This window comes from Lampris incognitus, chromosome 2 (genome assembly GCF_029633865.1).
Source record: "Lampris incognitus isolate fLamInc1 chromosome 2, fLamInc1.hap2, whole genome shotgun sequence".
NCBI lineage: Eukaryota > Metazoa > Chordata > Actinopteri > Lampriformes > Lampridae > Lampris > Lampris incognitus.
The window spans coordinates 103,411,725-103,437,575 of NC_079212.1; the positions used below are offsets into that span (position 1 = coordinate 103,411,725).

The following is a 25,851-nucleotide window of genomic DNA, read 5'->3' on the forward strand; positions in this document are numbered from 1 at the left end:
CATGCGTGCACATGTGCGAAATATGTGAAATTCAAACTGGTAAATAAAATAATGAAACTTGTTTTTAGTTTCGTTATTTTATTTTACCAGCTAATGGTGAAATTTAATCACAATTGTTTTATAATATCTAGTCTTGGAAAGTTCATCTTGAGGTCAGGAGGAATAGATATATTAAATATTTTTATGTTTTTCACCCATTGTATGACTTGCTCAGTCTAGCTGGAGCACAGTTAAAAGAAATACGTGTCATCAAATATTGCGGATTTTTTCTTCCATAATATTACGTCTGCAATTGTTGACACAAGCTTATTAGTCTAAAAATTCCCTGAATGTTTGTTAGTAAGATTTTTAACAGATTTAAAAAGACAAAAATTACATGACGTGAAAATGTTTGCCAGAGTAACGAGTTTGTTTCCCACTCTATTCATTATTGTACAGAAAAAAATCAATTCTATATGTTTGGCTCCTACAACAAATAAAGTTCAGGGAATTCTATGGCCATAACAATTTTTAAGAGAAAAACAAGAAAATTACATCGTGGCATGGACTTGCTCTTTTTAGGGTTTTATTCATACTTTCTTGTTCCTGACTCATGTCAATTGTAGTTGAGATATAAGCCCTTAGGAACCACAAATATACAAACCTTAAAACAAGCCTCGATATTACCGGGGTGATTTAGGGGCTTGCAGTGGATCTACGTAACTTTTGATGCAAAACATGCTACACAGCAGGTAGTTTTTCAGGTGCTTCCGAAAAGTTTGGTCCCTTAAGCCGTAGACAATAGGACTGACAAACCTTGGGAGGATCTGGACGAAGATATAGAGAGCAAAGACCAAATTTCTATAATGTGCTGGATACATATACAACAGAAACTGCTTTAACAAAGGGGCTATATAGGTAAGCGTACACAACAGTAGTTGAAAACCATGGAGTAAGATAGTATTCCTGGCCTTCTTAATATCTTTTGCAGCTGCTGTAGCAGCAAAAATTATGTGAAAGTATGTGTAGAGGATCGTTAGCCATACTATAACTAATAACACTATGTAGGATGCTTGTCGCTTCTTTATTATCCAGGAGTTATGGAACACCGTGTCCCTTTCACAGAAGATTCGAGAGTAGAAGGTCTCCAGAGGCTCTGTGACAAGTTTGAAAAGCAGATCAGGTAAAACTGTGATAGCTCCTATGGCCCAGATCAAACCGATCAGAATGTGTGTTCTCTTCACTGTACAGAACTCGGCATGGTGAAGTGGGAAACAAATGGCAATGTAGCACTCTACTGCCATGCTAGCTAGATTTAATGGAGTGTTGACAGTGGTGAGACTGGCAATGGAAAGAAGGAGGCAGCAGAAGGAGACATTGAGTGTGTAGAAGGTATAGCTAAGGATAAAGAGGGATATTGCCACCGTGAGCTGCATCATGTCATTGACCACCAAGTGGATGTATAGGATATAACGAGGGTTCACTTTAAGTATCTAGAAGAAAGGAAAAGGAAACAAAATAAGAGTTTGTAAGTAAGAAATTGCTTATCCATTTTCATCTCTCCTCTCACTTATCTCTCTACCACCTAACTTTGTTTCATCTCTTACCTGATGTTTGTTGAAGATGTGAAGGAGAATACCATTGACATAGTTGATGGTGAGACTTAGTGTAAAAACAAGCACATTCCTTGCCACGGCTGTGCTGAATGTGTCCCTGTACCTCACAGTCATTGAGGCATTACCACCAGATGAGTAATTCATATAGGCAGTGTCTGGATGCTCCAAATTTCCTTTACAAGAGACATGACTAAGTAAACATGGCTTTGCCAAATGAATTTAAGCTTTAGATGAAATCAATTCTGTCAGAAAGGAATAGTCTGTAATGTGATGTGAATGGGGAAAATTGAATCACTCCATATCCTGGAATGTGTAAATTCAAGCCCCTGAAATGTGTCAACGAAAAACTTTTTTTTTTTAACGAGTATATACTTACCATACATAACATTATGTCATTCGTTAAACAGGGCGGTTTTGTGGTATCCAACACCGTCCTTCAACCAGTGGATCCGAGTGCTGTGTTGCGAGCATCCTTCCTATGACATGACAGTGAACCTCAAGGGGTGCTGTTCTTCTGTGAACCTTTCACCTTCATACGGGAGAGGGCATGCAAAGACCAATATTTCCCAGAGGGAACAATGAAACCAAGTGCATCAGTTAAAAAATCTATTCAGATACAAACCAATTTAGCTCTTAAAATTGAATGGTTTGAGAATTACCTGGTGGCATTTTCAAACACACACTTAATTGACATCTCTTAGTAGTAAGCAAGTATATAGTAGTAATTATTAAGAAACTGACTGACATTAGAGATGTTAATAAATTATTTTGTCTGTTTCAAAATACCATTCATTCCACTGTATAGTATCTAAATCTGGGACCAGCGTGAAAATGTAGTTCCGTCAAAGTTTGCTATTGGTGCAAGTTTAAAAAGCACAGCCAGATTTAAAAAGAAAATTAGAAAAAAATATCTAATAGCAGAAGTAATTTTCTCTTGAATATCTTTCTTTTATTATTTTTTCATGTTCAGTTCAAAAGCGAAGCAGTAATAATCATTACTTTCAGTCCAGTAATGCAGTTATCAGTTTTTGTTGAGTGCCAGCACAGTTATCCTTACCTCTGATCAGAATTCCAAGTTCATATTGAGATGAGACAGGAATGTAAAGAGGACTTTATATATCTAGTAAGTAGGTGGTGACGATAGTCCTAGGATACGCAGTTCACGTGTGTGTGTGTGTGTGTGTGTGTGTGTGTGTGTGCGTGCGTGCGTGCGTGCGTACGTGCGTGCGTGTGTGCGCGCGCATGTGTGTGTGTGTTGACTTATGTGTAGTTGTTCGGGTTTGTACATGCATGTTTGTCTTTTAGATGTTGTGTTGCCTCGAAACTGTTCCCACCTGCATACCAGGTAAAGGTGAGGTTTTCCTTCAGACAGCGTTAGAAAGAGTACTTTACTTTCACTCAGGTGAGTGAAAATGTTTACTTTACTGGAAAGTCTCTTCGGTGAAATCACACATAATAATATTACTAGAGTAAAAGTCTAACTAACTCACACTCATGTTTAGCCACTAGTGGCAATTAAAGCATTGCACAGTGGTTCCCTAAAAACAAAAACAAAAAATCATGCCATTCCCCATCTGTGAAGTGGCTTTTTGGTCTGGGAGATGCCAAATATTTTGTGGTGTAAAATAGACAATAAACTCTCATTAGCTGTCAAAAAACAATTAACAATCCTTTCATTGATATTCATCTGTGCAGTGTTCCTCTTTTTTAGTCTTTAGTTATAACATTCAGAAGTGCCACATTTAAATAAATCTTTATTATTACAATAATACAAATTGACTAATTACTGGGTGAAAAGCTAGTTTGTGTTTGCTTTTATTTTCCTGTATCATATATATTTCAGTCAAAGTATGATTGCCAGTTAGTCATTTACAGAGATTTTTATAAGCATCAGCGCTGTATGTACATTAATGATTAGTGAGTTTAGTATTAGAGTTTAATAGCATACATTTTAATAGCTTCAACTATTCCTGATCTAGAAACATGGAGGATAATCTTACCTCTAAAATGTTAGTCAGTTGGCTTTTGTAATGACATACTCCGATAGGATATAAGTGCAAGCAGAGTTGTTTCTTCGAAGTCTAGGCAGAAGTCAAGTGGAGAAAAGAGTTCAGTAACATGTAGATAAAGATAGCGATGGAAAAAACAAAAACAAACAATGGACGGAACCATGAGGGAAGGTTAATGGTAAAAATGTCAAGCAAACATTACCAATACTGCCTGAGGTGTTGTGAAACTGAGCGGAAGATATAGAGAGTTAGAAGAACATGATGAGCAGCCTGGGCCACAGGACGGCGTTGGCCTGGGGGCTGACCCTGAGGACGTGGAGCGGGTCTATCAGGATGGCAGAGGTGGAAATCCTGGATCAAGTTGGGATCCAGGATGTCAGCCACTGTGACCCATCAATGATCCTCAGAGCGGAACCCTTCCCAGTCCACCAAGTACTGAAGCTGCCCCCATGATATCTCTAGTTCAGGAGGGTCTCGACAGCATACGCATGTGCTCCATCAATGTCCGGGATGGGGGTTGACAGGTTGTTGTGAGGGACTGCATCAACCAAGGGACCAGGATTCACAGACCTTAGGAGGGCAACATGAAAAGTAGGTCAGATGCGGCAATAATTAGGGAGTTGTAATTTGAAAGATACCTCATTGACCCTCTTGAGGACCTTGAAGGGTCCCATAAACTGTGGACTTAGCTTCGACAGGGCAGGCGGAGGTTGATATTTTTGGTGGCGAGGCAGACCCAATCCCCAGGCTGGTAAACGGGAGCCTTACTGCGATGCCAGGCTGCTTGGTTCTTCTGGCGGCGGATGGCTCGCAGTAGTAAAATATGACCCTTGTTCTATACCTCCTTGGAACGACGGGACCAGTCATCCACAGCAAGGACCTTGGTCTGGCTTGGGTTCCAGGAGACCCAGGGATGTTGGTAGCCAAAGACATACTAGAAGGGGGTCAGACCAGTAGAGGAGTGACAGGAGGAGTTCTGGGCAGACTCTGCCCAGGGAAGAAAACAGGCCCACTCAACCTGCTGCTCCTTACAGTAACTTTCAAGGAATCTCCCCAGCTCCTGGTTCGTGCTTTCCACTTGCCCATTCACTTGTGGTCTGTAGCTGGAGATAAAGCTCACTGTGACCCCCCAGCCTCTCCATGAAGGCATTCCATACCCGTGAGGGAAATTGGGGGCCACAGTCCAAGACGTTGTCCTCTGGGAGTCCATAGTGCTGGAAGACCTGTTTAAGCAGCACCTCCAAAACCTGGATGGCTGTGGGGAGACCAAAGGGAGGGAGAAACCAACAGGCCTTGGAAAATGTGTTCACAACCACCAACATGGTGGCATGACTTTCTGACAGGGAGACCTCAGACAGTAAGAGCAGGTACCAGCTACTCATCTACCATAGTTCTCAACACAGGAACACCGCAGGGTTGTTGCTGTAGTCCTTTACAGTATGTTCACACATATTGTGTTGCCAAATATAACAGCATAGCGAAATTCGCAGATGATACCACAGTAATTGGACTGGATAAATGACGACAATAAAGATGCCTATAGGAAGGAGTTGAGGGACCTATCTGTATGGCGTCAAGATAACATCTCCCTAAATGTTGAGAAGACAAAGTAGATAGTTGTTGATTTTTAGAAGTCTAAAACAGTTCAGACACCAGTTTGCATCAATGATATCCCTGTTGAAATTGTGAAGAACTTCAGGTTTTTAGGCATTCAGAAAAAAATTCTACAAAAACTCTGGTCAATTTCTATCAGACGACCATAGAGAGCATCTTTACTGGAAGTATACTGGTGTGGTTTGGCAACCTGACTGAAAAGGACCACAAACAACTGAACAGGATAGTAAATGCGGTTTCAAAAATCATAGGAACAGCCCTGCCACAGCTTCAGGAAATGTATACCACTCCTTACAGAAGGAAGGCCCTAAGTATCATGGAGGACACCAGCCACCCAACACATGGTCTGCTCTCACTGCGTCCCTTAGGACAGCACTTTTTTTTTTTTGATTTTCCCTTTCTTTTTCTACCCAATCGTACTTGGCCAATTATCCTGTTTTCCAAGCCATCCCAGTCGCTGCTCCACCCCCTCTGCTGATCTGGGGAGGGCTGCAGACTACCACATGCCTCCTCTGATACATACATGTGCCAGTCGCTTCTTTTCACCTGACAGTGACAATATTCACCAGGGGGACGTAGTGTGTGGGAAGATCACGCTATTCCCCCCAGTTCCCCCTTCCCCTCGAACAGGCGCCCCGACCAACCAGAGATTGTGTTAATGCAGTGACCAGGGCACATACCCACATCTGGCTTCCCACCCGCAGACACAGCAAATTGTGTCTATAGGGATGCCCAACCAAGCCAGAGGTAACACCGGGATTCGAACTGGCGATCCCCATGTTGGTAGGCAACAGAATAGACCTTTACACCACCTGGATGCCCCAGGACATCGCTTACAGAGAATCAGAGCTTCGATCAGCCACCTCAAAGATAGTTTTTACCCCCAGGCGGTCAGAATAATGAACAGTATGTGCCTCACATAACTTTCATTGATTTATTGTATTGTGGGATTTCTTATATATTATTTTTTATTATTTATTATCTCCTTATATATATAGTTTTAAGGGCTGAGAGACCCAGGGCATGTGCATTTCATTGCATTTGAAGGTACATGGTACTTTTTATATGTATATGAAATTAAAGTGAAACTTGAATTTTAATTTGTAACTAAGGAAAACTGGACAGGACTGGGATGGTGTTGTCAGAGCATGGCTAGGCATGACACACAAGAAACAGGGCTGGAGTGGCCAGAACTGGGAGCGGCCATGACAGTTTTAGTAAATTTATGTTTTAACAAAAGTTGTAGGTTAAATGAAATGAACACACCTTAAGCATTTGTGGATGGCAGCAGTATCCATGAAAACCTTCTGTTAATTGCTGTAGTGATGGCAAATGTAAAAACAAATCACTGTTACTTTGTTGTTTTTTTTTTTCATGACAAAGTGTTTTGAATTTCAAATTGTCAGCACACAAAACATCATAAAAAACCCAGCAGCACAATCCCCGAACAACACCAGACATAATAATATTAATAATAATAATGAAATAAGTAAAATGTGACTATCCATCCATTGTCTTAACTGCTTATCCTGCTCAAAGGGTTGCGGGGATGCTGGAGCCTATTCCAGCAGTCAATGGGCAGCAGGTGGGGAGACACCCTGGACAGGCTGCCAGGCCATCATATGGTGTGTGTGTACACACACACACACACACACACACCCCATTCATTCCTAGGGACAATTTAGTACGGCCAATTCACGTGACTTACATGTCTTTGGACTGTGGGAGGAAACCGGAGCCCCCGGAGGAAACCCACGCAGACATGGGGAGAACATGCATACTCCACACAGAGGACGACCCGGGATGACCCACCAAGGTTGGACTACCCCAGGGCTCGAACCCAGGACCTTTTTGCTGTGAGGCAACCACGCTAACCACTGCGCCACCGTGCCGCCTTCTAACAAACTAACAAAACAAAGAAATAAGGTAAATCAAAATAGCAGCATTAACATATATGTAAATTTGTCAGATGTCGATAGTACCACTGTTAGATGTTCACTGATTCAAAGATACATCCTAGAATGCACTGGGACACATCATCAGTGATGTTTCCTGAGGTCATTGGGTGTTTCAGGTCTTTCAGTATTATACGCCCTCGCTCAGGCGACCCAGCCAGGGTTGATCAGGCTGTGGCTTGTGTCCCAGCAACACTGGCCCACAGATCCCTCCTTCTGATCCAAAGCCATCTTTAGGCCCTCAGTGCAGCCTCCATGGAAGACTTGATGGCTTTCCTTTTTGCATCCCCAGTGATGCTAAGTAGAGTGTAGACCTTGCACAGTGAGCGGTCAGCAAAGCCGCTACACCACATTTTAATGGGTTCACAATGCGCCTTCCAGCCTCTCCCCCGGCATTGATCCACCAGCTCCTGGTACTTAGACCGCTTCTGTGCATTTACCTCCTCCATCCGGTCCTCCCAGTGAATCATCAGCTCTATAAGGAGCACCTGTTTTGAAGAGGCTGATGATAGCACTACGTCTGGCCTCAACAAAGTTGTCATAACGTGGTCCAAGAGCCTGAGCTACCCCCCCCCCACAAGTCAACTCACAGCTCCCGGTCTGATGCAGAGGTGAGGAGACCGGCTGCTGATTTGGGCTGTGACTGAGGCTGCTCACCAGCACTGACAGAGGCAATGTTCGTCTGTCTGCGGGCTTGGTTGTTGTTGGCCATAGCTTTGGAGATGGCCTCTGCAACTGTCTTCAGCACCTGGTTATGTCACCAGTGGTAATGGCCTTCCCCCAGGGCTGATGGGCAGCTGCTGAGGATGTGTTCGAATGAAACTTTTCCAGGGCACAGAGGACATGATGGAGAATCAATCTCACCCCAGAGATGGAGATTTGCTGGGCTAGGTAGAACATCGTACACAGCTTGTACCATGAAATTGATTTGCTGCGTTTCTGCCTGCCAGATATCTGCCCAGGATATCTTCCTCTCCAGTGCACCCTCCCACCTTGTCCATGCTCCCTGCTGCCGTATGCCCACAATTTTGCTGGTCCTTTCCTCCTCGACACCTGCCTGCACCTCCTTGCCACGGGCCTTATCATAGTGAGGTTGTGGGATGGTTCCCAGCCCTGCCTGTCCAGTTGCCCCTGTGCCCATCAAAGCCCTGTGTCTCAGACAAGACAGTTGTCTTCCGGCCTTCCTGGGCTCTCCACTTCCTGCCTATCTGCACAATAATTCTTGCTGGTGCCACTCTAGAGTCCTTGGAGTCCCGATAGAGCAGTGCCTCTCTTGTGCAAGAAACCCTGAACTCCTCATCGAGGCCTTTGATAGGGATCTGGAGTTTGTTGTTTCCCATACTGCAGTGCTAAGGCTGCACAACAGACCCAGACATCTCTGGAGGTAGCTGCTGATCTTCCTCTCCAAGGTAGGAGCATGTGGCCTGGGAATTGAAGCCAGTCAGGCATGCTGGGGACTGAGGCATGTCTTGCAGCGAGCATGGAGGTCGATGTCCATAATGTACCTGGCATTACAAGACAGACAGAGATGGACTCCGTGGGCAGAACACTGGAAAGGGAATTCTTTCTTCTTCACTTTCTTGCTATTAGTTTTAGTTGTCTGCATTTGGGGCAGCATGATGGTGCAGTGGTTAGTACAGTCGCCTCACAGTGAGAAGGTCCTGGGTTCGAACCCTGGGGTTGTTCATCTTGGGGGGGGTCATCCCAGTTTGTCTTCTATGTGGAGTTTGCATGTTCTCCCCATGTCTGCGTGGGTTTCCTCTGGGTGGTCCGGTTTCCTCCCACAGTCCGGAGACATGTAGGTCAGGTGAATCGGCCATACTAAATTATCCCTAGGTGTAAATGTGTTGGCCCTGTGATGGACTGGCAGCTTGTCCAGGGTGTCTCCCCACCTGCTGCCTAATGACTGCTGGGATAGGCACCAGCACCCCGCGACCCAAAGTAAGATAAGCGGTTTGGATAATGGAATGGATGGATGTCTGCATTTCTTCATACCTTGAAGAAAAAGAGGGCGCAGAGTTCAGGTCAAGCAGGGTTATACACAATCAATGTGGACCTGAGGGAGGCTTATGAAGAGCCCAAGGGCTCCAAAGGAAGTCTTCATGACTGTATGCATGAGAGATAAACTCAATAGCGACGGCTGTTAGAGGACAAAACCTATACGAAATAGAACAAATTGGAGGTCAGCGGTTTTGGGTTTATTGTTGGTGCAACTAACTATACAGCAACTCTTCACCCTAGCATTATTCAATTTGAATTGGCATGTTTAAAGTGTTTACACTGTAAGACTTCTATCCTATAACCCACATTATAACCCACTATAACCAGCTGAAATTTTGACGAACAGGCTTAAATCAACTCCCTTTAAGCTTAATTGAGGAACGAGAAAGAGCTGTCCCTTATTTCCCCTACTGTTTACCCTTGCTATTGAGCCACTGGCCATGGCAATCCATAAACACATCAATATAACATGCTCAAAAATAGGAGCTATAGAACACCGAATAGCCCTCTACGCAGATGACCTGATTCTGTTTTGCACCAATTTGAATCAAACTTTACCTACCTTACGTGACCTGATAGGTGCTCTTGGCGTCTTTTCAGGCTACAAAATAAATAAGGACAACTCTGTAATACCTTTTAGGGCAGAAAATGAAATGCTCAACCCTCCCATTTTAACTCTGTTTGTGGTGTCAAAACTAGGATTTACTTACCTGGGCATTAAAATCACCCCCACTATTAACGAAATTATCCCAGCTAACTACAACCCCCTCACACAGGCATTTACGCAGCTTATAAATAGGTGGCCAAAATCACCCATATCCTTGACTGGATGCAACATTTTAAAAATGACAATTTTACCTAAAGTTTTGTACCCCTCCCAATCAATTCCCCTTTCCCCGCCATCTTCCTTTTTTCAATTGTTAAATAAAACCTTTTCAAGCGTTATTTGGAACAATAAACGTCCAAGACTTGCACTATGCTTGTTACATTTGCCATATGATGGAGGTGGACTACAACTACCAAATCCTATATTGCATTTCTGAGCAGCTCAAATTAGAGCAGGTATGTTTTACTTTCTTAAGGACCATCTACCGACATGGGTCACAATTGAATCCCAGTCAATTATAGTCCCTATAAATTTGTATAAGTACTCCGCAGATAAGAAAAGGTTAATTAAACAGACAAAAAAAAAAACCCTCCCTGAAAAACACAATAATGTTTTGGCACAGTGCTATCACACATTGGGTGAGACACAACACTTATCTCAATTTTTGCCAGTTTTTGGTAATGATAACTTTCGGCCAGGCAGAGCAGACCCTGGCTTTAAGCTCTGGTCTACCAAAGGTATAGCTAAGGTATTTTACCTTTTATAAAGGAAATACATTTATGGGGCGTCCAGGTAGCATAGCAGTCTATTTCGTTGCCTACCAACATGGGGATCGCCTGTTCATTCCCTGTGTTATGTCCAGCTCAGTTGGGTGTCCCTACAGACACAATTGGCCATGTCTGCAGGTGGGAAGCCAAATGTGGGTATGTGTCCTGGTCGCTGCACTAGCTCCTGCTCTGGTCAGTCGGGGTGCCTGTTCAGGGGGGAGGGAAAACAGGGGGGAATGGTGTGATCCTCCCACTTGTTATGTCCCCCGGACAAAACTCACTCTCAGGTGAAAATAAGCGGCTGGTGACTCCAGATGTATCGGAGGAGGCACTTGGTAGTCTCTAGCCCTCCCCGGATCGGCAGAGGGGGTGGAGCAGCGACTGGGACAGCTCAGAAGAGTGGGGTAACTGGCTGGATAAAATTGGGGAGAAAAAAAGGGGGGGAATCCGAAAAAAAACAAAAAAAACAAATGTGTTATTTGTAGAATTTCAAACCACATACAGCTTTCCTACAAAGCACTTCTTCAAATATCTTCAGCTCCAAAGTTTTATTATATCAAAGCAGCACAACCATTTGTAGCTTCCCCCTCCATCTACCTTAGAAAACATCACATTAAAACGTCTGGAAGACGGGGGGCACTTGACTTTACTATACAATATGTTTGTAAACAAGTGCAAAGAATCTTCAAACAATATTCTGCAGGTATGGAAAATAGATTTGAAAGAAAATGTAAGAGAGGAAGAATGGTCAGAGGCTTGCTCCTTAGTTTAAACCCAAATAGTAAACACACACTCCAGATTACTACAATATGTAAATAGCTAAGCAGACAGTACATCACTTTGGCTAGGTTGTATCACTTTAATCCTAATATTCCTGATACATGCATTAAATGTAACCACTAGAAGAGGTCTCTGTTTCATTGTATGCGGGAGTGCCCGCAGATAATCTGCTTTTGGAAAAAGTCATCTTCTGTCACACCAGCCACCTGCATGTCCTCCCTCACCACATCCATAAACCTCCTCTTTGGCCCTCTTCTTTTCCTCTTCCCTGGCAGCTCCATATTCAGCACCCTTCTCCAAATATACTCAGAATCTCTCCTCTGCATATGTCCAAATCATCTCAATCTTGCCTCTCTTGCTTTGTCTCTAAACCGTCCAATCTGAGCCGTCCCTCTAATATATTTGTTCCTAATCTTGTCCGTCTTCATCGCGCCCAACAAAAATCTTAGAATCTTCAACTCTGCCACCTCCAGCTCCACCTTCTGTCTTTTTGTCAGTGCCGCCATCTCCAAAACCATACACCATAGCTGGTCTCACTACCATTTTGTAAACCTTCCTTTAACTCTTGCTGGTACCCTTCTGTCGCAAATCACTCCTGAAATTCTTCACCGCCCAATCTACCCTGCCTGCACTCTCTTTTTAAGTTTCCTTTATTAATCCCCTTGGGGAAATTCAGTTACTGCAAATTAACCCATCCTAGCTGTGATCTGTGTAGCTGGGAGCAGTGGGCTGCCACCTTCGTGTTGTGCCCGTGGACCAACTCCAGTTCTTTTCCCATTGCCTTGGTCAGGGGGTCGGGCACAGACAGGAGTATAAATCCTAACATGCATGTTTCTTTTGATGGTGGGGGAAACCGAACCACCTGGAGAAAACCCACCGCAGACATGTGGAGAACATGCAAACTCCACACAGAGGACAACCAGGGATGACCACCAAAGTTGGACAACCCCAGGGTTTGAACCCAGGACCTTCTTGCTGTGAGGTGACAGCACTTACCACTGGACCACCATGCCACCCAATTTATCTCTCTTCTGTACTCTGCTACTTTGAACAGTTAACCCCAAGTATTTTAACTCGTCCACCTTTGTCACTTCTACTCCTTGCATCCTCACCATTCCGCTGTCCTCCCTCTCGTTCATGCATATGTATTCCATCTTGCTCCTACTGACTTTAATTCCTCTTCTTCCTCAACCTGCACCCTACTCTTGCTACAGATCACAATGTCATCCGCGAACATCATAGTCCACGGAGACTCCTGCCTGTTCTCTTCCATCAATCAATCTGTCCATCACCATTGCAAACAGAAAGGGCTAGGAGCCGATCCTTGATGTAATCCCACCTCCACCTTGAAACTATCTGGTATTCCAACCACACATCTCACCACTGTCACACTGCCCTCATACATATCCTGCACTACTCTTACATATTTCTCAACCATTCGCGGCTTCCTCATACACCACACCTCTTCTCTTGGCACCCTGTCATATGCTTTATCTAAATCCACAAAGACACAATGCAATTCCTTTTGACCTTCTCTATACTTTTCCATCAACATTCTCAAAGCAAACATCACATCTGTAATACTCTTTTGTAGCATGAAGCTATGCTGCTGCTTGATAATCATCGCCTCTCCTCTTAACCTAGCTTCCACTACTCTTTCCCATATCTTCATTCTGTGGCTGATCAACTTTAGACCTCTGTTGTTACTACAGCTCTGCAATCAGTACCAGTTTGCTTCTTATCCACTCCTCAGACATCATCTGACTTTCCAAGATTGTGTTAAACAATCTAGTTAAAAAAAAATCCACTATCATCTCTCCCAAACACCTCCATGCCTCCACTGGGATGCCAACTAACCTTAACCTAACCTGCCTTAGCCTGATCTAACCTCAACTTCTACCTAACCCTAACCTTAACACAATGCTCCCAATACTTAAGCTAACCTATTTGACAGCTAACCCACAGGGCTGAGGGAACATAGGGCTGACCCCCTTTCTTTTTTTTTTTCATTTAATGCTATGCTAACTATAGTTTATAGCCTACATATGCATTGATTGCCTGAATGCACACTCTGTTAATAGTAAGACTGCAAATTTCATGCATTTTCCTTAACTAATAATTGAACACATAACTAACCATCAATAATCGATTAATCATAAATAATTAAGATACAAAATGGATGTATTTTTCTCAGTTTAAGTTTTATGTAAACAGTTCTAGCAGCCACTCAAATGTCATTTTGAGTTCGTCACACTACATCCGGATTCTTTTTTTTTTTTGCTTATGGCAAAATGACTGAGATTGTTGGACCACCCTGTCCTCATATGTTGAATTATGTATGTGCAAAACTTACTTAATTCAATTTTATATTTGCACACACGCACACAGGTTACAGACAACTAGACTAATTAAGTCAGTAGTTAATCACTTACTAAAGAGGACAACATGTCACTTGTATTTTATATGTTCTAACAACTTACCTTGATTCTAAAATATGTTAACAGCCATGATGTGGATTTTGCATCATCTTTCTTCAGTAAATCTCTTTCCGATCAAAGGTAGGCCTAACCATGCTTATACTACAGCCTGAAAAAAAACTTATTTTTTATGTGCCCGGTTACATGGTAGCGCTCACTCTTTTTGTTTGTTTTCATCTTTAGAAAAGATATTTCATATCAGAAATGGATGCTTACATGAAAGTACAGGAAGAGAGACAGTGGTAGAAGTAAAGGACACTTGGACTGTAAACATGCAGAAATTGTGACATTAAATTATGCAAGTACATTTATTTATTTTTCAACTTCAAAACACACCAGAATTCATCTCAACAGATAAAAGCATTAATGAATCTCTTCAAATGTAAAACTTACTAATAATAGGGTTTGATATATTTAGTTCATTTTTTGCACTTTACCATTGAGTAGAAATTTAGATGGACAAGGAATCCTGTATCTGGTTATCAAAATGAAGGCACACTGTTAAGATTTATATATTTTTTTTAACCCCCAGCGTATCTGGTGAATTACTCGTCTACCCTTTCGTGGGTTGCGTTACATTTGGCTTACTTCCTGTCTTGATCAGCGTATCATCAGAGACTGCAGTTTTCTGTTTTTCCTGCAGTTTTTCTTATATAAAAAAAAACAATTTTATTGAGATGTTTTTTTTTGTGTGTGGAATTAAGCTTTTGTTGATGCAGGCTTATTAGCTAAAAATATTGACACTGAAAAGGTTGCTAGGATGAACGAAATAATTGTCACTGTGTTATACTATTTATCATTGTCCATAAATTTACATAAAAAAAATTTGGGTCTCTAGACAATTTCTGCCCCGAGAATATAAATATCCTAGAATTTGAAATATATATATGAGATGAACAAGAAATGATGTTTTGGAATTTGTCTTGCTCTTTTTTCCCCCCATTTCTTCACTTATCCTGATAACTAATATTGCCAATATAAAGTGCCATAAACATCCAAATATTATATACAAGACACTGTATTATCAGAGTGTTTTTGAGCAGATTGAGGATTGATTCTTTTGCTTACTGTACACAGTAGATGGTTTTTCAGATACCTCAAAAATATTTGGTCGCGTAAGCCATAGACAATAGAACTGACAAGCCTGGGGAGGATCTGGACAAAGATGTAGAGGACAAAGATCAGATTGACATAATGTGCTGGATACATGCGCTGCAGAAATTGTCGTAACACAGGAGCTATATAGGTGAGCATACACAGCAGCAGCTGGAAACCATGGAGTAGGATGGTATTCCTGGCTTTCTTAGCATTTGTGGCAGCTGCTGTAGCAGCAAAGAGAATATGAAAGTATGTGTAGAAGATAATTAACCATACTAGAACCATCAGCAGTATGTAAGACACATCCCTCTTCTTTATTATCCAGGAGTTATGGAACACTGTGTCCTTTTCACAGAAGATTCGAGAGTAGAAGGTCTCCAGAGGCTCTGTGGCAAGTTTGAAAAGCAGATCAGGTAAAATTGTGATAGCTCCTATGGCCCAGATCAAACTGATCAGAATGTGTGTTCTCTTCACTGTGCAGAACTCAGCGTGATGAAGTGGGTAACAAATGGCAATGTAGCACTCTATTGCCATGCTAGCTAGATTTAATGGAGTGTTGACGGTGGTGAGGCTGGCAATGGAAACGAGGAGGCAGCAGAAGGAGACATTGAGTGTGTAGAAGATATAGCTAAGGACAAACAGGGCTATTGCCACCGTGAGCTGCATCATGTCATTGACCACCAAGTGGATGTATAGGATGTAACGAGGATTCATATAGAGTATCTAGAAGAAAGGAAAAAAGATTAATAGTTTGTGACAGTAGAAAAAGTGTACCCATTTTCATCCCTTCTTTCACTGATCTGTTCATCACTTTTTAAACAATGTCAAAATATCTCTTACCTGATGTTTCTTGAAGATGTGAAGGAGAGTACCATTGACATAGTTGATGATGAGGCTTAGTGTAAAAACAAGTACATTCTTTGCCACAGCTGTGCTGAATGTGTCCCTGTACCTCACAGTCATTGAGACATTACCACCAGATGAGTAATTCATATAGGCAGTCTCTGGATACTCCAAATTTCCTTTACAAGAGAAATGAATAAGTAAACAAACTGCTGAAACATAGTTCTGTCAAGTAAGGAAAAGCTTCTGATGAAAGCTTTCTTTATATTCAAAATCTTAATACAAGCCATCATTAAAAGTTGACACTGTTTACTATATTCAAGTTTTAAAGATTGTTTGGACTTATTTACCTTTGACGTTATATCTTGGGCATTACAATAGAATTCATCAAAGCCAAACAACTGTTCTAAATGCATAATAAGCTTCCATTCCTAAGTATATTTTTGATATTAAGCAAACATTTCAGTTTTCTGAACGACCTTTTACAGTTTCTTGAGTGTGAGTGATTACGAATGGGAGGGGGGGTCAATTCTGGAAATTACTGCCGTGAAATCATTGATTGCAAAAATCATAAAATATCCTTTATAGATTGATTCAGTTAGTGTATGGGCAAAAGTATAGACTTAGAGGTGCATTTGTCTAATTCGGTATATCGCACCGCTGTCTATTGCTGTTTGTTATCTGGTAAGTATGAACAAATCGAATTGCAAATATGTTAACCAGGTTTGTTCACAGGTTTAAAAATTTAATGTTATTATTTAATGAGAATGTGAAAGATTTTCAGTGATAGGTGATTTTTTTTCCCCGTAAGCAGGACTGCGTTTTGTACAGATATCTTTTTAGTACACGCATTGATTTCAAAAGCCATGTAATACTACACCCTACACATAATAATAATGCACTAGTATACTAGTACAGCGTCAGAGTACATGGGTTATTCTTACCTTACATCTAGAGTCCCAGCTCATTCTGATAAAGCAGTCAATGTGGCAACTTTATATATACTTGGTTGATGAGTGTGTGTGTGTGTGTGTGTGTGTTAACTCTGTCCCTTTCTTTCCCCCTCTCTCATTTTTTTTCCCTTGCTGCCTTTTTGCTCAGCCCATGGCTCCAGCTACAGTCCAGGCCCTCCCACTGCCCCTCTTGAAGAGGTTTGTCAATCGATGCACTTGTCAACTTAGCACGACACACATGATGTGCTTTAACATGATCTGGAGTGAGATTCTCTTATTGCTAATGTATGTGACTATGGTTGTTTATCAGGAATCAGAAACACTGTCATTTCATTTCAAGTACTTGCGTACATGAAATGAAATGAAATGAAATATTGTTTCCCCCAGCCCACAACAGTGCAACACAAAGACAAAAACATATCCAAAAACTACATGAACACATATATCCAAACTAACACATGTATCCAAACTAAAAAAAAATAAATACTGTCCAGCAGAACGAATGCCAGCCGATGACTGTCGTAACTGCCAGCACAAACTGACTGCTAATAATCAGACATTTACTGTGGTCAATTCAAGACAGCTTTCAGAGGTGGGTCAGAGGTCTAATCTGGTCTGTATATTTAAGCTGGTATTTCAGGCTAGCATGATCTGATTTACTGGAGTCATACCTAATTTTAAAGCGCAGAGATTCTCCTCTTTAAAATGAGCATTGGCTTTCCATCCTAGCACAAACTGGATGCTAATAATGAGACAATTATTGTGGTCAATATCAGACAGCTTCCAGAGGTGGGTCAGAGGTCAAATCTGGTCTCTATATTTAAGCTGGTATTTCAGGCTACCATGATCTGACTTACTGGAATCATACCTCATCTTAAAGCTTGTGTTCTCCTCTTTAAAAGGAGTATTGGCTTTCCATTCCAGCATAAACTGGATGCTGGATGCTAATAATGAGACATTTAGTGTGGTCAATATCAGACAGCTTCCAGAGGTCGGTCAGAGGTTAAACTTATTTGACTTACAATGCTTAAAAATGCTGCTAATAGAATGATTTGCTTTTTTAAGCTACAGGACATGTTTAGGCGTGTCCAGGAATGTGTTTATTTAATTGTAACCTCATTAGAAATTACTTTTATACAAGTAGTTACATTTTGTCACAACCTTACTCAGTCTGGGAGCCATCACCACTGATGACTAGGGCTAGCAGTTAGCTTAGCCTACCCCGCTTCCGCATTCTGTCAGACCGCCCTCAGTGTAACCTCTTCGGGTGCAGCACCGGGCAGGGCCATGGTCCCTGGGCCTGCAGGACGCCGCAGACCAAGCTGTCCCAGCCAATCCAGCACCAGCTCTCCCAGTCATCAAACTAATAGTGTGATCCTCCCACGTGCTACGTCCCCCTGGTGAAACTCCTCACTGTCGGGTGAAAAGGAGCAGCTCGTGACTCCACATATATCAGAAGAGGCATGTGGTAGTGTGCAGCTCCCCTCGGATCAGCAGAAGAGGTGGAGCAGCGACCAGGATGGCTTGGAAGAGTGGGGTAATTGGCCAGATACAATTGGGGAGAAAAAGGGGGAAAATTCCACACAAAAAAAATGTTTGTAAGTGATGCATTTATTAGTTGGCATGATCCATAGGAAATCAGCTTCACAACTGTTTTTCCCAGTTAACCTAAAAGCCCCCATTTCTCTTAATGTCAGTTGTCAGAGGAGGATTTTTATTTAGAAATGTGTGTTTTATCATGGTACCACACATTACTTAAGTACAATGAAAACACCTATTGAAAGCTAACATCAAAATTAAATCAGTAATTTCATGTGATATGTTAAAGTTCTCATAAAAGCAATATAAGTTTACATTTTAGGGCAATTAGTTAAAGCTCATGTAACACAGCATGACATACAATCGGTGCAGAGAATAAGCATATCGACAACAAATTAAAATGGGATATCAACACCAACTCCAACATCAAAAAGGCACAAAAACGACTTTACTTCCTGATGCAACTTAGGAAGTAAAGGGTCAATGAAGAGCTAATGGTCCAATTTTACACCACCATCATCCAAAGCATCCTCACATCCTGCTTTACAGTCTGGTATGGATCATAAAAACCAAGCTCCAACGGACAGTGACAAAGGCCTCCAGAATCTTTGGACGTGACCTCCCCCCAGATATCTCTCTTCACCACCCACACAGACAACCAGGCTGGCAAGATCACCCAAATCAGCCAACTAATTCTTTAAACTCATGCCATCAGGAGGAGGCTATGGGCCATTCAGTTAACAAAAAAAAAAACACCTGTTGCAAAGAGATAGAACTCTCAACTCCATCCCCTCCAAACCATGGCCCCCCATACCCCTTAATGACTATGTTATTGTTGTTGTGTGTGTCCTATGAGTATTTGCTGTATGTTTGGTATGCTAACATGGAGCTGCCATGCTGTACTGTGAATAAATACTGCCAACCTGGATGTGTGGCAGTAAAGCTTCTTGAATCTTGAAGGTCATTCAAGATAGTGTTATTTACTTGTTGAAAAAAAAAAATCCTGCCTGAGATTCAAAAGATATTTCACTGGCAGGAAACTAGTGGTGATAGGCTAGACATTAGGCCTGGAGACATGGGGCTGTAATTTCCTTGGTAGTTTTCTAGATCAGCACAATTTGTTGATAATATTACCCACTGGGAGAAGGGTGACATTGGACTTTAGGGGATAAAAAAAAAAACACCAAACAAGGCTGTCATGGGATTGTATGTTCAGTGTTCCCTTTTCTTATAAAGGTCTCTTAAATATGGTTTGTGGATGAATGGTTATGGTTACTTTACATGTCAGATACCTCCTCAGATAACTCCTGAGCTTCTTGTCACGTAAGCCATAGATAATCGGACTAATGGATCTTGGTAGAATCTGTATAATGATGTAGCAAGCAAAGAGGGAGTCCACATAGTTTTCTGGTGACCATTTCTTCAAAACTGGTGTGAACATGGGGCCTACATATATAGTCATACACAACAGCATTTGAAATCCGTGGAGAAGGATAGTATTCCTGGCCTTTTTAGCATCCTTTTTAGCTGCCTTGGCAGTGAATAGGATCCTGAAATATGTATAGAATAGGATGAACCAAACTATGACCAGAAACACGACATAGCAGGCATTCTTCTTCTTGGTGAGATGGGGACTAGGAAACACATTGTGCCGTAGACAGAAGACCTTGGAGTGAAAAAACTCCTGGGGTTCAATAGCCAGGGTGATGAAGAGATCAGGCAGTACAGAGGTCATGGAAGTCACCCAGATCAAAACGATAAGCAGGTATGTTCTTTTGACCGTACAGATCTGGGTGCAGTGGAGGGGGAGACAGATGGCAATGTAGCACTCTACTGCCATGCAAGCCAGATTCAATGGGGTGTTTTCGGTGGTGAAAAGTGTGATTAGGACAATGGTGCAACAGAGGGACACATGGAGTGTGTACATGGTGTAACTGAGGATGAAAAGGAAGACTGTTAGCATCAGCTGGATCATATCATTGACCACCAGGTGGATGAACAGGATATAGCGAGGGTTCATGTTGAAGACCTGGAGGAAAGAAAGGAAAGGAAATGAGAGACAAGGGCTAGAAGGAGAGCTTAAATGACTAAATGAAAAATATTGAAGGGTGGATGGAGAATACAGCATAGATGGAAGAAGCTTGGTAAAGTGTGAGGAAGAGAGGGATTTCTTAAAGGAATGATTATTACTGAAAATGTACTTTCGGATATACTTTTTTCAGACCCCTTTAACCAACTTTGTAGCTGCATATTTATAAGAGTGCCATGTAAAGTATGGCTTAGAATTTTTCTTTTTTTTTATGGAGCACCTTTCCAGATCTCAAGGTGGCTTAACAATAATAAGTATCAATGCAACACAAACAGCAACAATCAGACATATTCAGAATATGGTGAGATAGAACGAGAGACGCAACACTGTAAGAAGAGATGAGTCTTTAAATTAGATTTCAAAGATAAATTGGGGCAATTTCACAGATGCTTTGTGGGAGTGAATGACAGTTTTAGGAGCCATGAAACAGAGCCCTGCCACCCATAGAAGACAATCTGAATGTGGGAATGGAGGGTAAACCAGCACTGGAGGACCCTGCTGTACTGGAAGGAACCTATGGATGAAAAAGTTCAGAAAAATACTGTGGGGCAAGACTATGTAGAGCTCTGTAGGTCAGGAGAAGAATTTTGTAATGAATACGGGATGAAACTGGTAATCAGTGGAGAGAAGTAAGGATGACGGTGATGAAAGCTGAGGGTTTGGTGTGTCATCTCCTCCTCCCTCTGCAATGGCCCATCTACTAGGCACTGGCCCCTGATCCCCATCATCACCTGTACTATTCCCACTCACAAAGAGCAATTTTATGTCCTTTAAATTTTCCTTTAAAGGACATACACTCACTAGCCACTTTATTAGGCACACCTGTCCAACTGCTCGTCAACGCAAATTTCTAATCAGCCAATCACATGGCAGCAACTCAATGCATTTAGGCATGTAGACATGGTCAAGACGATCTGCTGCAGTTCAAACCGAGCATCAGAATGGGGAAGAAAGGTGATTTAAGTCACTTTGAACGTGGCATGGTTGTTGGTGCCAGACGGGCTGGTCTGAGTATTTCAGAAACTGCTGATCTACTGGGATTTTCACACACAACCATCTCTAGGGTTTACAGAGAATGGTCCGAAAAAGAGAAAATATCCAGTGAGCGGCAGTTCTGTGGGCGAAAATGCCTTGTTGATGCCAGAGGTCAGAGGAGAATGGCCAGACTGGTTCGAGCTGATAGAAAGGCAACAGTAACTCAAATAACCACTCATTACAACCGAGGTATGCAGAAGAGCATCTCTGAACGCACAACACGTCGAACCTTGAGGCAGATGGGTTACAGCAGCAGAAGACCACACCGGGTGCCACTCCTCTCAGCTAAGAACAGGAAACTGAGGCTACAATTTGCACAGGCTCACCAAAATTGGACAATAGAAGATTGGAAAAACGTTGCCTGGTCTGATGAATCTCGATTTCTGCTGCGACATTCGGATGGTAGGGTCAGAATTTGGCGTCAACAACATGAAAGCATGGATCCATCCTGCCTTGTATCAACGGTTCAGGCTGGTGGTGGTGGTGTAATGGTGTGGGGGATATTTTCTTGGCACACTTTGGGCCCCTTAGTACCAATTGAGCATCGTGTCAACGCCACAGCCTACCTGAGTATTGTTGCTGACCATGTCCATCCCCTTTATGACCACAGTGTTCCCATCTTCTGATGGCTACTTCCAGCAGGATAACGCGCTGTGTCATAAAGCTCGAATCATCTCAGACTGGTTTCTTGAACATGACAATGAGTTCACTGTAGTCAAATGGCCTCCACAGTCACCAGATCTCAATCCAATAGAGCACCTTTGGGATGTGGTGGACCGGGAGATTCGCATCATGGATGTGCAGCCGACAAATCTGCAGCAACTGCGTGATGCTATCATGTCAATATGGACCAAACTCTCTGAGGAATGTTTCCAGTACCTTGTTGAATCTATGCCACGAACGATTAAGGCAGTTCTGAAGGCAAAAGGGGGTCCAACCTGGTACTAGCAAGGTGTACCTAATAAAGTGGCCAGTGAGTGTATGTCCTTTGATTGTATGATACTTCTTCCCATGTGTCGAGACTTTACCTCCCTTTTATGGTTCTGTCTATACTCCATTTATCTTAGCTTGTCTATCTTTATGCCAACAAGTAAATAACTCTTGTTACATTCTTGGTTTCTGACTATTGCCTCTCCCTTGCTTTGGTTCGATTAACACTTTAATTAAACCACATCTGAATTTACATCCAGTGTCATGGAGGATTATTTACACAATTTTACCATTGACTGAACAAGAAGATTAAGTCAGGAAAGAATACCGGTTTCCTTCTATATAATTAAAAAAGACTTTTGTTTTACAGCTGAAGCTGGTGAATCACTGTCATTTCCCCAGGCACTTGCTACAATACATGTTTGAATCGAGGCAGTGAAAAGCCCTGAAGGTGCTGACAGTTTCAGACATGCATGTACTTACTATGAAAATGATGGAAATGCAATTTCATTGCCTATGAGAGGCTCTCTAAATGACTGGAACATCCTGACATTGAGTAACAAGTATTATGCAAAGATTTATTTCTAAAGTGCATCTAAAAGTACTTAAGAAATCTAGTGGCATTCACCGATTATTTTTCTTCTAGATTTGTTCATTTGTCAGATCAAAATTTAAGAGTGGTGCAGATCTGTTGCACATGAATGAACACAAATAGCCCAGTTCCTCAGCTGTTTCTTTTGAGGAGTACAGGTGTTGTGTTGTGCAGGTACAAATGGGGGAAAATTGATAAAATGCACTTATCAAATACAGGTAGAACTTAACATACTGCACTTTTGAAACAATTTCCCCCATTAGACAATGACAAGATTCAGAATTGGCACTCTTTATAGTATCTTTTTGATGTATTAACTATGCTTGAAGGTATTCAGATTGGAGTCATACATTTGACTTTCATGTAAGAACAATTTTGGGCTGTTTAGGGCATTTTGTGAATGTGACAGTGATTTCTTTTATGGGCTTCTTGTAAGTTGCAAGTAGGCAACTTTCTTCTAACACAATTTCTTTATATTTGGTGAAATTCCCATATATATGCATAGATTAGACGATATGAATTTTGTCAGGCAAACTCATACACACATGAAACTGGTATGGAGGGAAGGGTTACAGGAGAGAAGGAAAAAGCAGAGCGGGGGGGGGGCATTTTTTTAGGGATGCATGGCCTTGTACTAGTAACCAGTCTAGCCTCACAACGTTTCCTTCCCTTGAGTGCCTAACTCTCTTGCCAGCTGTTATCATTCCTGATTTGATAATGGAAATGACAAGAATGGAACAGGCAAACCTGGTGTTTACGGAAGGTGTGAATGAGGCTTGCATTGATGAAATTGATGGAGATGCCGATAGCCACAACGATTACATTCTTGGTCACAGCTTTGGTGTAGGAGTCCCGATAGTTCACAACCACAGTTACATTAGTGGATGACACGTTCATCTTTTGGTGACTCAATGTATTAAAGTCTACAGTAAAACAAGAAAAAGAAGGGTTTTTTCCCCCAATAAATATTGAAATAAGCATGAAACAAAATATTCAAAATATATGCAACCATATAGTTACTTTTGACATTTTGACCATTCATGCATCTCTTCTAAATCATCTACTTTACAATTTTTTTTTACATTTTTACGTGACCTTTACCCAGTAAGTCCCCTAAAGCTTCAGAATCTCTTTTGCAAGGATGACATGGCCCAGGTGGCAGCTTACAAACACAGTACAAATTGACTGACTCAATAAAAAAATTCAGTAATTTAGTGTCTTAATATCACATTTAATATTATACTGTTACGTCGATAAATTAAAATGTGCATATGCCATTTTGACAGTCATAGTTTTACACAATTTTTCATACTAACCTCTACTATATCTGTTAATATGATTTCATTTCCAAACCCCCCCCCCCCAAAACTAAATAATGCATAAAGCACACTAAATGCTTCGTATGCACTGGTTTGATTACATAAAACATTTTGCAAGTGATTTACTAAACTTCAGAGATATTTTATCTTGCCAAGCTAGACAGCACTCATTAGTTTAACCCTCAGAGTTCCTGTATTCTACAACTGAGAGCTTTTTATTATGAGTGTTTTAAAAAGGACATTTCTGAAAACACCAAAATGGAATTTCCCACTAGGTACTTTGTAGAGGAATTATGGCCCTTTTTTTTTTCCTTTCCCAGTTGGAACAGTATACAGTATAGAGTTTGTGTACCAAACACAAATTCCCCTGGCCTTGGTCGTGTGGCTAATAAAACAATCTAATCTAATTTATACATATGAGCACTTACCTCAAATGTCAGGTGGGGGAGTCAACATAGCATAATAAAAACAAAAACACAGTAATTAGAACATGCGATTATAGCTATTATTGTAGCTTGTTGAAAGATTAAAGCATGAACATATTTCACGACAATTGTTCTTTCTACAACTGTACTTTGTGTGTTTAAAACTGTTAAAAATTGTCCTCGTGACTAGTGATAAAATATGTTAAAGACTGGGTGCAAGAGTGTTTTCATTCTAAATTTAAAAAAAAAATCCCATCCAACATATCTTAGCTCAATAAAAATGTTTGAAAATTTACTCATTGCAAAAAAAAAAGAGCTCAGCAAACCAAACTTAATAGAATTACTGTAGTGTTGGGATAATCAGCATGTGCACCACCACCGCCGCTGCACACCTAGGCAAGGAAACTCAAATACCAATATACAATACCAGTCAAATCAGGACAATATTTTTTACTCTTTAAAAAGCCATTCTGCACTACAGTCATTGCAGTGCTGCTGTCAGATCCACTCTGATGTACTTTGTATAGCAATATTGACTATGCATAAAATGCAGACAGTTGATACTTACTTTGCAACAGCAATTAGATCAAGATGTTGATATGACCTGCCTGCAGATTTGAAGGCACGGCTCTATATGTACACAGGAGGACCATTACTAATCAACAGGAGGGGTGTGTTGTATTGATGTGCGCATGCATGCATATTGCCAGACAATGCATGTTTCTGTTTGTGTCTGTTAATGTTGATTAACTTCTCAATGAAGTACAAATTAAAGATTAACTAAACCCTAGACCATTTTTGCGAGCTTGCTGAAATCTATAGGGTAAAAACCATGTAAATGTTAAAACATGCCAGGCTGGTCTTGGTGCTATGTGATGATAGCATAGCAGGATAAACATGGCTGCAGATAATGATACTGATAATTGCTCTTTTTGATTTAGGTTTAGCAGCACATCTGTTAGCTTTGACAGACAGAGCAGGCACTAACAATTGCCAATAGTATGCTGGGTTTTTTAGTACACCTACATCCAACAGAGCGATTAATAATGTTATCTGCAGCTGTGTTTAAAACAGCAGTAAAAACATTTTTTGCTTTAACTTAATCAATATGAACTACATGTTGATTGTACAGTGTAATGACTATAGAATAATGACACCTTCGGCATTTAGATTAGTTTCCTACTCCGTTGCCTACCAACACAGGGATCGTCGATTCGAATCCC

General features: G+C 41.4%; 3 protein-coding genes across 3 annotated transcripts; all 3 read right to left on the reverse strand.

Annotated features, from left to right (window-relative positions):
* Positions 1 to 655: 655 nt before the first annotated feature.
* Positions 656 to 3,667, reverse strand: LOC130108015 (odorant receptor 131-2-like). Its single transcript, XM_056274849.1, has 4 exons — positions 3,596 to 3,667; positions 1,972 to 2,124; positions 1,587 to 1,768; positions 656 to 1,472 (listed from the first exon to the last, which is right to left on the reverse strand). Exons 2-4 carry the CDS (start codon positions 1,976 to 1,978, stop codon positions 663 to 665), a joined length of 999 nt encoding a protein of 332 aa, XP_056130824.1. The 5' UTR covers positions 1,979 to 2,124; positions 3,596 to 3,667; the 3' UTR covers positions 656 to 662.
* A 3,739-nt stretch (positions 3,668 to 7,406) lies between these two features.
* LOC130131305 (odorant receptor 131-2-like) lies at positions 7,407 to 15,896 on the reverse strand. The gene is made up of 5 exons (XM_056300953.1): positions 15,744 to 15,896; positions 14,874 to 15,626; positions 8,542 to 8,678; positions 8,166 to 8,321; positions 7,407 to 7,515 (listed from the first exon to the last, which is right to left on the reverse strand). Exons 1-5 carry the CDS (start codon positions 15,894 to 15,896, stop codon positions 7,407 to 7,409), a joined length of 1,308 nt encoding a protein of 435 aa, XP_056156928.1.
* A 3,570-nt stretch (positions 15,897 to 19,466) lies between these two features.
* Positions 19,467 to 23,781, reverse strand: LOC130131314 (odorant receptor 131-2-like). Its single transcript, XM_056300964.1, has 2 exons — positions 23,632 to 23,781; positions 19,467 to 20,267 (listed from the first exon to the last, which is right to left on the reverse strand). Exons 1-2 carry the CDS (start codon positions 23,779 to 23,781, stop codon positions 19,467 to 19,469), a joined length of 951 nt encoding a protein of 316 aa, XP_056156939.1.
* Positions 23,782 to 25,851: the final 2,070 nt, after the last annotated feature.